At 53.7% G+C, this 11,447-nt stretch overlaps 4 protein-coding genes and 1 pseudogene across 5 annotated transcripts; 2 read left to right on the top strand and 3 right to left on the bottom strand.

Moving 5' to 3' along the window:
• Positions 1 to 120: 120 nt before the first annotated feature.
• PHACADRAFT_201720 (uncharacterized protein) lies at positions 121 to 544 on the bottom strand (the record flags this gene model as incomplete). Its single annotated transcript, XM_007402003.1, has 3 exons — positions 121 to 164; positions 211 to 460; positions 515 to 544. The coding sequence occupies 3 exons, from the start codon at positions 542 to 544 to the stop codon at positions 121 to 123; spliced, it is 324 nt and encodes a 107-aa protein (XP_007402065.1).
• A 500-nt stretch (positions 545 to 1,044) lies between these two features.
• On the bottom strand, positions 1,045 to 1,929 carry PHACADRAFT_201719 (uncharacterized protein; the record flags this gene model as incomplete). Its single annotated transcript, XM_007402002.1, has 4 exons — positions 1,045 to 1,281; positions 1,341 to 1,492; positions 1,549 to 1,670; positions 1,703 to 1,929. 4 exons carry the CDS (start codon positions 1,927 to 1,929, stop codon positions 1,045 to 1,047), a joined length of 738 nt encoding a protein of 245 aa, XP_007402064.1.
• Positions 1,930 to 3,762: 1,833 nt separating this feature from the next.
• Positions 3,763 to 6,209, top strand: PHACADRAFT_201718 (uncharacterized protein; the record flags this gene model as incomplete). Its single annotated transcript, XM_007402001.1, has 7 exons — positions 3,763 to 3,787; positions 3,839 to 3,923; positions 4,748 to 4,988; positions 5,040 to 5,220; positions 5,275 to 5,627; positions 5,677 to 6,047; positions 6,098 to 6,209. The coding sequence occupies 7 exons, from the start codon at positions 3,763 to 3,765 to the stop codon at positions 6,207 to 6,209; spliced, it is 1,368 nt and encodes a 455-aa protein (XP_007402063.1).
• Positions 6,210 to 9,915: 3,706 nt separating this feature from the next.
• PHACADRAFT_201717 (uncharacterized protein) lies at positions 9,916 to 11,034 on the top strand (the record flags this gene model as incomplete). The annotated part of the gene is made up of 3 exons (XM_007402000.1): positions 9,916 to 10,086; positions 10,135 to 10,182; positions 10,246 to 11,034. 3 exons carry the CDS (start codon positions 9,916 to 9,918, stop codon positions 11,032 to 11,034), a joined length of 1,008 nt encoding a protein of 335 aa, XP_007402062.1.
• A 77-nt stretch (positions 11,035 to 11,111) lies between these two features.
• On the bottom strand, positions 11,112 to 11,182 carry PHACADRAFT_t152 (annotated as a pseudogene). The gene has a single exon. The product of its transcript is annotated as a tRNA-OTHER (tRNA).
• Between the last annotated feature and the right edge of the window lie 265 nt (positions 11,183 to 11,447).

Here is an 11,447-nt window from a genome sequence, read left to right as displayed (position 1 = left end):
CCTCCGCGGAATAGTTCGTGGCCGCGCCGTTCGGTTCCGTAGTCCAGGTGTCCAGGTTCGTCGCCTTGACGATCTCGGGGACGCCTGTGAGGAAGACGCGACAAACATCAGTTGCGTGGTTCAAGCGAGCGCGGACGGGGCGGTGCTCACCTGGGTGGGCATCACTGATGACGGTGTGCAGGTACAGCACAGCCGTCTCGCGCCAGATACTGGCGACCGTATGCCGCGTGTGCTCGTCAGCGCCGGGGCCCGATGATTTCTTCCAGTGCGCAAGCGCGGCGGTCTCGGCAATCGCGAGCACAGCCTCGTCGGGACAGCCGGTAAGCTTGTCCATGCGCAGGTCGAGTTGGTCGTTGTTTGTGCACGGGCCGCTTGAGCACCTGGCTAATCTTAATAGGGCGACCGATGGGCGCAGGTCTGACATGTGGTACACCGTCGTCACCGGAAAATCGAGCGCAACCTGGTTTGACATGGTGAGTACGTTCACACTCGACGAGACTGTAGTGCGACGCACCCCAAGAGCACCCCAATCTTCCGCAGCCATCGATTAATCAAGTTTTCCTCTCCCGTCCCGTCCCCAGCGTACCGCAGTGCGGAGCCATGAGCGTACCGTGCTGAAGTGCTCGCGAGCATTTGACCGCCGTCCCATACGGTATATAGGGAGATCGCTGCGCCAGATAACCTTTGGGAAATGGGGAGTGCGACGGCATGATCGGATACGCTCGGCGCAGGGATCGGAAAGAAGGCGCGGGTGGCTTGGGGTGTAGTGGCTCGTGGGGAGCAGGGTTTTTGACTTGCTGAGCCCATGATCGGGCGGAAGATGCTAGTCCGACCCAAACGTTGGCGTTCCCGTCCGGCTCGATACAAGCAGCGGAACGACGATATCGGTACAGCAAGAAAAGCGTCTAAACCAAGTCTGTCAGTAGTGCACGCCAGTAGCATTGCGTCGCAGTATATACTCACCCCAACTTGAGAGAGATTAAAACCGCCGCACGTACGACCGCGTCGACATGTCAGACTTCTGCCAAGGGTTGTAGTAGCTGATCAGGTATACGGCGACACCGCGTCTCGCTCGGTGTATGGACGACCTGCGGCCGTAGCGGTCATGAGCATGACGTACGCTTTGTTGTAGAACCGTCGATCGATAGCGCGGTCAGAGCTCTCCGCGGTGGCAGTGGCTGCGTTGTAGCCATGCTGTGCGGCGTTGGCCTTGGACGAATGTAGACTAGCGAGTGCGCAAATGGCATGTTCGAGCGGGCCTTGTGGCTCTCCTGCCAAAATCTAAAGATTCGCATTGACTTCTTAGTGATGTCATGGAAGAAAATCACTTCTAAAAGAACATACGAAGGGGTATGAAGAAATAGTGGGTATGACGACGTGCTAGACATGGACGAGATATCGTTGCTATACGGGAGCGATGCCTGATTGGACGCATTGTTCGGTGTGACGAACGGAGAGGGTATGGAGAGCTCCGAGCCGGCACTTATTGCGTCTGCAAAGCGGCGTCGGACCCATCATTCAGTAAAGAAGCATGCAGAAGCCACCTACCAAGTCCGGTCATGGCGGACATTACAGTGTTCGCATGGTGGTATCGCGAAGGCTCGTAGGAGCGTCCGTGCGGGAAAGATGGGTATCGCTCCGACCAGCCCGGAGGGTGCTCGGCCCGTGGCCTGCGAGTGCTCCTGAGAGATACCTATCGGACGATGAAGATGACGTCGAGGACTGAGCAAGGGCCGATGAGGGGGACGTGAGGGAGCTGTAGACCGCGCGAGGCTGGCCGCGGATGAGGCCTGCACGTGTGAGCTGGGCCTTGATGCTCGCCTTGTACTCTGCGACCTTTTCCTGTAGGTGTATGGGTGAAGAGTGATCAGCTGCGATGGCAGACGCGACGCACCCCAGCCCAAGCAGTCGATTCCTAGCCGGCGACATGTCTTGCACGAATCGCCGTCGATTGTCGTGCGAGGTGTGGCTGCAGGAAGCGAGAACCGTTCCTGCCGCCGCGCGGCGTCCTCCCTGAGCCGCGCTGGCCGCGACAGAAGCCAACAGGATTACACCCGCCCCGACGCCCGACGCTCCCCTCGTCTCCCCCGGGGTCGTTTGAATGCGCAAGACGGCTCAGCGCAGCTGTGGCCAAAGTGTGCAGATGGGCGACTCGTGCCAGTTGATTGGAATCGATGAGGCGCGCCTGGGGGAGTGGGAAGGTCATGGCCGGTGTCACAAGCCCGCACAGACTTGCAGCCCCACCAGGGCTTCAGGTCGCCCGAGGTACGATGAAGGCCGATTGCAGCCGCCCACGCTCTTCATCCTGACTGTAGGCGTACAAGACGAAGGACTTGATGGGCTTGAGAGCCTCCAAGTGCAGGTGTCGAGTGGGCCGAGTTCAGACTTGACTTGTGATGTACTCAGCGCTGCAACACAGATACCTCGGGCGACCAAAATGCGAGGAGCTTTTCTTCGCTTGTGTCCTCGCAAACAACCTTCCCGATTTCGCCAACCCTGCAATCTCAGTGAGAAGCGAAAGCTGCGTCAAGAGCAAAATTGGCGTACGACATTTCGAGCTGCTTCAAAAAAAATACACCGTAGAGACCAGCTGCTCATGCGGCTTCGTGACTTCGCTGTTCGGCGCGATGGTGTCGCACTTAGCGTCGCGTAGGATCCTGTCATCCTCGAGATTCAGCTTTCTATTCTTCTCGTGCAGATTAGCCCGGGAGGGTATATTTATTGTTGCGTACCTGAGCCTGCGACAGGATCCGGATGCACGGTAGGGACAGGCGACGGGCCGTCGAACGGTCCAAAAGAGAGCATAGATGGCGTCGAATAACGCGCGGAAAGGTGCCAGTGGTGATGCCCTTGCGTTGCTGGACCCGACCGTCACGCGTCATGCTCTTCCTCGCTGCAGGCACATAAGAGAAAAAATTTGCGCGGCCAGGGAGCCTCGGAGCGCAGGTAGCTGCTCGGTTCGTCGAATGGGCCGTGCACGTCTTGGTTTACAACGCATTCGACGCTACGAAATGGATTGAGTGTGAGGCAGTCATGCCTAAACAGCGGACGCACCCGGTTAAATAGTAGAGAATAGCAGCCCACGCGCAGCTTTATAGCCTTGTTCTCCAGGTGCGTATTTGGCTTGTCATCTCCGACGTCTTGTTCTTCTTCGGATACGCCGTCTGACGCCGCTCGTAGGCCTTTCGGGAGGGTCGAAGATTAGGATCTTGATGCGTTCTCGTGGATCGCGCCAACAGTGCCCTACTCTGGGGAAGGGGTCTACTTGGCGGCTCAGAGCAAATCGTGCGCGGGGTGGCCACTGTGATGCATTTACGTCGTATATATTTGGCCTGACGTTCGTATCGCTCAGGCAATAGTCAACAAAGAGTGAGCATGCGTGCGCACCTATGCCCTAGCCTCATGATGCGCTTCCAACTAACGACCTCCCCCCTCCCGGCTCGTGCTCCGAAATGGACTACGAATTTGTCCGACCGCTGCAACACGGCGATAAACTCTGAAGTCAAGGGATCAACAGGGCCCCTTGAGAGGTGCAAGAACACATACCTTCACAGCCAGATAGATGGCGTCCTTGGACTCGGAGAGCGCGAAGGTCGCTCGCGTTGCAGAGTTACTTAACTTAATTACTTAGCTTACATATTAGACGCCCGTTAAGAACGAAGCTTACCCTCTTTACTTACAGCCTTGTAACCGTTACTTACCGATGAGTTACACTGGTGGGCCAGTTTGCAGAGCTCGCCACTATTGGTCAACACGCAGCGAATGGCTCCCAAAAATCTCACTGAGGGTACGTGCAGTAAAATATTCCAGAAACAGTGTATATCTAACAGGGAAATAGTAGACATCCAGGTCAAGGAATGTCGTAACTATGGCACGCGCATGGCGCGCGGACGTGAACCCTTGATCTCTTCGTGGTGTTTTATGTGCGCCGCAGGTGGCACTAGGGAAGACTCTTGCCGGTTTAAAGGTAAAGTGTCGCCTGTCAAATTATATTATTCGAGATACCCATCGTTGCGGTTGCTGTAGGATTTCGTTCCATCGGAGGTGACTCGACGGTGCCACGGTTCTCTGCCGGAGAGCCTTTGCCTCCTACTCGGTACTCAAAGGACTTTGTGCCAAGAAGCCCTGTGGTCCTGGGAGATAATTTACTGCTCCTTCAGGTCTGTTCCCCTCCTGCTTAAACCCAAGACAAGGTTTGACTTGCAATTTCACAGGCGAAGCTGGCTCATCACATACAGCTGTTTCTGGAGCAAGAACTTCAGCATCACAAGCTGCCAAATCTGGTAGTAAAAAATAGAGAAAAGGACTATCATGTTACCTGTGGTGTGTGATCTCATTTGCAACTTGCCGTTGCTGCATCAGCTAACTGTCAGACAGACTGTTGTGGCACTTCTATCTTCAGTGCATCATACATGTGCGAATGGTGTGGATACGATCTTTGTGCTCAATGTCACCTCAATGAAATACCTGAAAGATGCAAAATCAAGTGTAAGCACTATTCTCTGGCTATTGCGAGTACTGTTCTTAAGGTGGCAGCAGCGTGTACTGTTGGGTACCGTGGGGGAGAACACGTGTATCGCCCTGTTACTCGCTTGTCTCTGACTGAGCTGGAGGGTGTCAAAGCTGAAACATTTGTCATCCCTGGCAATACTAAGCTGCCAGCAAAACCGCCGGTGCCTGACCGGGATGCGAGTCGAATCAAGCAATTAGTCCTTCGGGTACCACCTCCTGACCGATTGGTTCCTAGAGTCAAACCTCACGAGCTTTTTGTGTTTGAGAGCATATGGGAAGCAGGGCTACCCGCAGTTGTCACAGGCATCAAGTTCTCGAAGATATGGTCACTCGATGAACTGACCAAGGCCTATGGCAAAGAGGAGCTGAACGTCATCGAGGTCGACAAGGAGGGTGGAGAGTCCGAAGTAAGGAGGAGCCTGGAGGAGTTTCTTCACCTCCTCTTCTCGTCGGATAGCTATTTTGCCAGAGCCAGGGTATGGCAAGAAATTATAATTCACTGCCATGAGACTCATCACAGCTTAAAGGATATCCCAGTAGCTGAAGACTTTCATGCGGTTTTCAAAGAAGTTAGCAAGGATTTTGATTCTTCACTGCCGTACAGGAGCATCACATCCTTCCATGGGCTTCAAAACTTGGCTGCGCACTGGCTGAAGCTCCTGCGAGAAGAGGAAATGCTACACAATGGGTGGCGGCGCCCAGATATTGGTATGTGACTTGGAACCCTGATATTTGAATGATTTGTTGACCTCATGCTCACAGGATCGAAAGGATACGCAGCCAGCCGCGACCACCATCATACAGGTTCCACAAAGCTGCATAAAGATATGTGTGCTGCAGTGAACCTGATGCTACTCTGCTCTCCAGATCCTCAGACAAATGATCAAGGGGCAGTATGGCACATTTTCATGGCCTCAGATTCTGAGACAGTCTCGCAGTATCTTCACGAGAAAAACCCTGGTAGCAATCAACATCTGGACCCCGCACACAGCTGTAGATTGTTCCTCACTGACAGCATGCTAGCGGAGCTCTATAAGCAACATCAAGTCAGGCCCTTCCGGGTTGTGCAAAGGACGGGCGACGCTGTCATCATACCTCCGGGGTGCTTACATCAAGTATGTGCTCTGAGCTTCCAACAATTTCACAATGCCGAACTTGTGCAAGGTATCAAACTTGGGCCCATGCGTAAAGGTTGCGATGGATTTCTTGGGCATCGAAGGTTTGGACCAGACACTGCAGGTGAACAGAGAATTCCGTCGTGAAGGGATCAATAGCTCCCTGCAGCCGATGGCTATGCTTTGGTATGCATGGCAGTCACTTTCCAACCTCCGAGCGATGCAGTTGCAGAAGGAGTCCAGTAGTGATACAAAGAAACGGCCCGCGTCCACCAACAGGGAGAGCAGCAGCCAGCCCAAACAGAAGAGGCTCAAGGCTGAACAGACAAATGATTTGTCCGCCTCTATGTATCTCTGCCCTCACGAAGACTGCGCTGTGAAGCAGAAGAAGTGGGAAATCCAGAAATTGTATGATCATCTGTAAGTGTTTGATACTGTTCAGTGTGCAATAATACTCATCATCTGTACAGGCGTGGGAAGCACAAGACGATCATACCAGCTCAAGCCCTGTTGTCGATTCTGAAACAGCCTCGTACCGGCTGGGCGAGAGCAGTTGAGGCTTACCCTAAGTCCCCGAATTGAATGTGCAGCAGTTGTTGTGATGTATATATTTAGCTTCAATGCTCCTCGCGGTGGCTTTCCGAGGCACCCGCCCCTGCGCTTTCGTGAGCTTGACATTGGTATGAATGTACGGCTTCAACTACACATCACGACCTACTTCATTCAGACTCCCATGAGAGGTACGGCGTCCTTGGACTCAGAGAGCGCTCACGTCGCAGAGTTAACAGTAAGACGATGCAAATGAAGCGCAGGATACATTCTAGAGGCATCTTCTAAGACGTCATTCTCTTTTGTTTCGAGCAGCTCGCCAGTCCACTACAGTCGCATTTTGGTGCAGGCATGGAAGAAACACGGGTCTTTCGACTCACAGAGACGAATACGAATACGTGCAAGAAGGACCACAGGGGTGCCGTCACGTCGATGGAGGCTTGTTAGCGAGGCCATGGATCGCCGCCGGTCTCCTGTAGGTACCGTGAGCAGTTTCTTAGAGCCTATATTGACTGCCCTCTGTGCAGGATCGCTATGTTATTGTGTTTGTTTCCGCGAAACCTGGTTGGAAGCCGAACACGCGCATAAGCTCACGGATCGCGCTGCCCTCACGCTCAGCGTTGCCGACCCTGCTCATCGCGCGTCACGAGGATTTGGTCATGTATGGCACACGGCCCTGGTCACAGAAGTGGCTGCTCCAGGTTGCTCGGCACCATCGTAAGTCCACCTGCTCCCAATCACGCCGGAACATTGCCCCTCATGGCGCGCGTGTAACCCCAGCACCTCGCCTCTGTGGGCACAGACTATTTTGTGGACGCCTTTGACCTCGGCATCGTCACCTTTAGATCTGTCCACATGGCCTGACAGAGGCCCTCTTGGGCCCGCCTCCCAAGGTAAACTGTCCACGGACAAGCGCATGCCCAATACGTGCGCGCGAACACCTTTTGCATCTGGCATGGGTTCTCTTTCGCCCCCTCCCTTTGTCCTATACGTGTATCGTTTCACGCTGATGTAAGAGACGTACAAACGCCTACAGCAAGGAACTCGGCGGCGTGACAGTGGAGAGTGTACGGCACCAAGAACATTCATCTCATAAGGTGCGCTCCTGTCCTTTGCCGGGGTCAGTACCGATGTTGATTTTCGTTTGACTCCAGGTGTACTCTTTGGCCGTTGAAAATCTATACTTTAGCTGCTAACGTTATATGTAGGCTACACATGTGTGATTCGTCTCCCAGCTGCAAGGCCGCGTAAATAGTGGGTTTTATTCGTGGGCGCAGAAACCTGGCTATATCGCTGACATATTTGGCGATACATCTCAACGGGGAGGCCGTAGGGGTTGTATGGGACGAGGACTCAGCCACAGTACTGGCGTGGACGGTATTCAATGGGGTTGACTTGTGCATACGTGTATCGTCAGACCTTTCGTCAGAAGCAGGTGATGGTACACCGTGACAAGCTTCTCCCACATTTTCCGAAAGACCGGACCAGATAAGGACGAGCCTAGGCAACGTCTTGTGCACTCAGTCTCTATCGAGCCTCTCTTGGCAAGCGCTCGAGGCCCTTCGTCTAAAATAGGACAGCTCCTGCAGCTGCGAAGCTCACTCTTTCCGGACTCGAGAACCCTGCCAATTTCATGGTCCCGCACCGGATTACGTTCCACGCATGTCCCTACTAGCTGTTGCTCTGTGCAAGGAGCAGCCCTACTTTGCTATGCAGCATGCGATCGCAAAGAGAGAGCTTGATGTCGTTCTGGTCCTTGACCCCATGTGAGACGTCCCGCCGTCGCAGGACCTCGTGGCCATTGGCCATGTCAAACACGGCAACGCCATCGCGCAGCAGCACCGCAAGTGCTGCGGCGCACTACCGTTAAGAGCCCCTGCCGCAGCGCTGTCGTACTCTACACCAAGGCCATGGTGCATGCGCCTCGGTCTCCGACGTGTGCCTACTGAGGGGCCTAGCAGCTGAAGACGATGTACGTGTATTGCACCACCATCTGCTTGTTTGAAGCCAGCGGCTCAGAAGGCAGAGGCCTTGCGCTTGATGCACGCGGTGCCCGAGCTGCGGCAGTGCTTCACGGGTAAGCCTCCCTTTCTCTCCGTTGTCTCACACGCCGTCATTAACGTGTTGCAGCGTGTTGCCTTTGTCAGAAACTTATCACGTGTAAGGCGCGCAAGTTCGCGGCGCAGGGCGTGCGCCACGCAGCTCGTGCTTGTGCTTGTGAGGCTCGAGTTCAGGTGCACGTTCTTTGCGATTGTGCACGCACCACGTGGCGTTATGTGCCTTCGCAGGTCGGTGCGGCTTGCGCGCAAACCCCGCGCGCTACGAGGGTCTCCTCCGGAGACTTCGAACTTGGGCGTGTGCATGTAAAAGCGATGTCCTGAGCGCGCGCGCAGGCACCTCGAGCCTGTCATCTCCGGCAAGCGAGCAGCTGTCCGCCCTCTTGCTAATTGAATGGATTGTTTATTGGGGCAGGCATAGCATGGAGGTGTGTCCACCCATTGAAGCGTCCCTCTCACTCGAGATTGACCTTCTCGCCGATGACGTCCCCCTGCCCGCATCTGCGTCTGTGGTGACGGCCCCCGCCCGCCCACAGGTGCGCAACCTACTACGAACCTAGCTGTTTTGAGCCATTTACTGCTAGAATCTTCCCGTAGCTCTATACTATAGCCTTTCCATCCGCGTAATATCACCGCGTCTCGTCTGAACCCATGCAATGATCACTCATTGCTTTCATCGCCAACCAGGCTCCACAGCTGACACACGACATTCTGGACGAGAGGTTCAAGCCTCGTGGCTGCGCTCATAATCATAAGCTCATGAATGAACCCATCGGCCGTGATGAGAGCTTTTGACCAGACAAAGGGAGTCAAGCTTGGGGGACCTAAGAGCGCGGAAACAATGGTTAGGGTGCCGACGGGCGTGACACATCTCAATATAACAAACCAGAGACAGCTTCGCTCCGCTACGCGATAAATATTCTCCTGGTAGTTGTTCTCATAGCGGCAGTTCTCGAGGTTGGCGTCTTTTGCGGTTGGCATATGCTCACTCAGGTAGCATTCTCGTGACTCTCCGGAAAATATAAATTTACATGTGTGTTTGCCTATAAATTCCGTGAGCAACCTTCTGGTTCTTGCCGCCTGCGGCAGCTCGGGCGCAGGTGAACTGGAAACGTGCGGATGGGGTAAGCAGAAGTAACATAATTGATCAGGGGCAAGCAGCGCTCTGCAGCGCTGGGTATATAAGGGCAAGGTTGGGAACAGGGCATGTAAGGGGCTAACAAACAGTAAGGAACCATTTACTTACTTTCAGGCCAATACAAGTAATACGAGTAATCACATACGGTGTTAGACTCCTCTGAATAAGGCAAAAAAAGCAGCACCTTTCGAATATCTCACGGTCCCCAACGCAGTAAATTGACACCAGCTGGTGGACGCTCCGTCGAAAAGCTAGTCACTAGGCCCGTCCCTTACCCAATAGGGATGCACAGAGCGCAGCGACCGAACACGGCTGGCGAGTCTATCAGAAAGTGTCTCAGACCATCACTGCATCAGTATCGCACCCTATGCGCCGGGTTTCACTGGAGAGATGATGCAGATTAGCAGACGTCTCCTCAGTACAAACTCTCGGAGTCTCTCGGGCGTAAGCTTGAGTTAGGGCAGTCTCGTCACTCTTTCTTGACTGCTTTCTCTGTTGCTCATCGCTAGGTAAGTGTCCGACATGGGTTATGATGGTCAGATGGATGACACCATCTTCGCCTCAGGAGTACCTCATGGTCAGGTTCTATCGTGCCATCTTAGCATTCTTTCAGAGCGGGGTCAATGAGAATCCCTTTTCTCCTGAGCGTTTCCTGGTGGAAGAAGACTCTTTGATTGCGAGGGAGCCGATCAGAAGAGAGAAAATGGTAGAGAAGGTATGCTTCCGATTGCCTGTGACACTGGGAAAACCTGACCTTCTCCAGGCAGGTATCAGCATGCCTATCAAAGCCCCCACCCTGCAAACTGCACAGGTGAGCCCTCAGTCATCCACTGCTAATCTCAGGGCATACAATATTCATTGATAATAACCGAAGTCTCCGGCTTCCGTGTCAAAGAAAGTCCTCGCAATCCTTCGCATTATCCTGCTGTTGGCTGCGCAGCTCATAATTTCCATTCTGGTTGGCGTCTTCATCACTCCTCGCGTTTCTTGCACCCAGCTGCCGCCATTCCTGAACCGATACTGCCCTCCTTCTTCTATCGAGAACGCTTACCATGGTCAAGCGGCATGCCCTTGCTTAATTCCGCCTACGCCCCACTCATGTGCCGCCCCACTGCTGCAAGGTGGCGGCATAAGTGCCGGAGCAGATGGAGCCGTCATTGCTGGAAACCCAAACGAGTTCTCTCTGCTTGGCCTAACAAACCTTGCGTCCAGCTCTAGCGGCGCACGTATCCTGCAGAAATTTTGCAAGATCGGACCGCGGACGTCGCTAATGGACAGGCTCTTGCGCTCTTCAGACTGCCATCATGCAGACTGGGTGCTGGCAGATTCTCTCGAACAGCACGAGTGTTGGGAATTCTATGGCTCTGAAGCCCTTCTTCCTATCAGGTTGGATGCTCGTTCAACAATTTCCCACTTCTCGGTGGGCCATTCCAGCTCAGGCGATCCAAGCAGAGCCCCGCGGGTGCTGGTAGTTTGGGGAGTAGTAGACGGTACGCAGAGAGAAGATCTACTGCAGCAGCTGTCCAACCTACACGCCACATTCATGGCGAGACTGCCAAGCGGATGGAGAATTCCCGTACTTCAAGAACACTTCCTTATCCCTTTGACATACATCTTGCATGAGCTGATTCAGTTCGGCGGCCCAGACACGGGAACTTATTAAGTTACACCGGACTAGCCACCCAGAAGCGCCCAAGAGCGGCTAAGACACGCTGAAGAATTTCCGAAAAGCCCAAAAAATGGCACAAGCGGGAATCGAACCCGCAGCCCGAAAGTAACCGCAGCGCGCTATACCACTAAGGCATAATACCTTGCAAATATAAGGTTGGAATTGCCCTATAATACCACTTTTCTACCTCAAAGTCTTAGCTGTAATATTGTAGCCAATTATCAGGTATTAAAGCATTGGAATGTAATTGTACAAATGTATATCCTGATGGCGTGGCTAAGACACTGACGTGGCTAAGACATTGGAACATTAAATATTTGCTATTGATTCCACTTGAGTATAGTTCATCTGCTCCGGTGTTTTAGCCACACTGGTGTCTTAGCCACGCCATCAGGATATACATTTGT

The sequence above is a fragment of the Phanerochaete carnosa genome, assembly GCF_000300595.1.
Source record: "Phanerochaete carnosa HHB-10118-sp unplaced genomic scaffold PHACAscaffold_14, whole genome shotgun sequence".
Lineage (NCBI taxonomy): Eukaryota > Fungi > Basidiomycota > Agaricomycetes > Polyporales > Phanerochaetaceae > Phanerochaete > Phanerochaete carnosa.
Note: the sequence above shows the minus strand (reverse complement) of the source record. Positions and strands in the feature narration are given on the sequence as shown.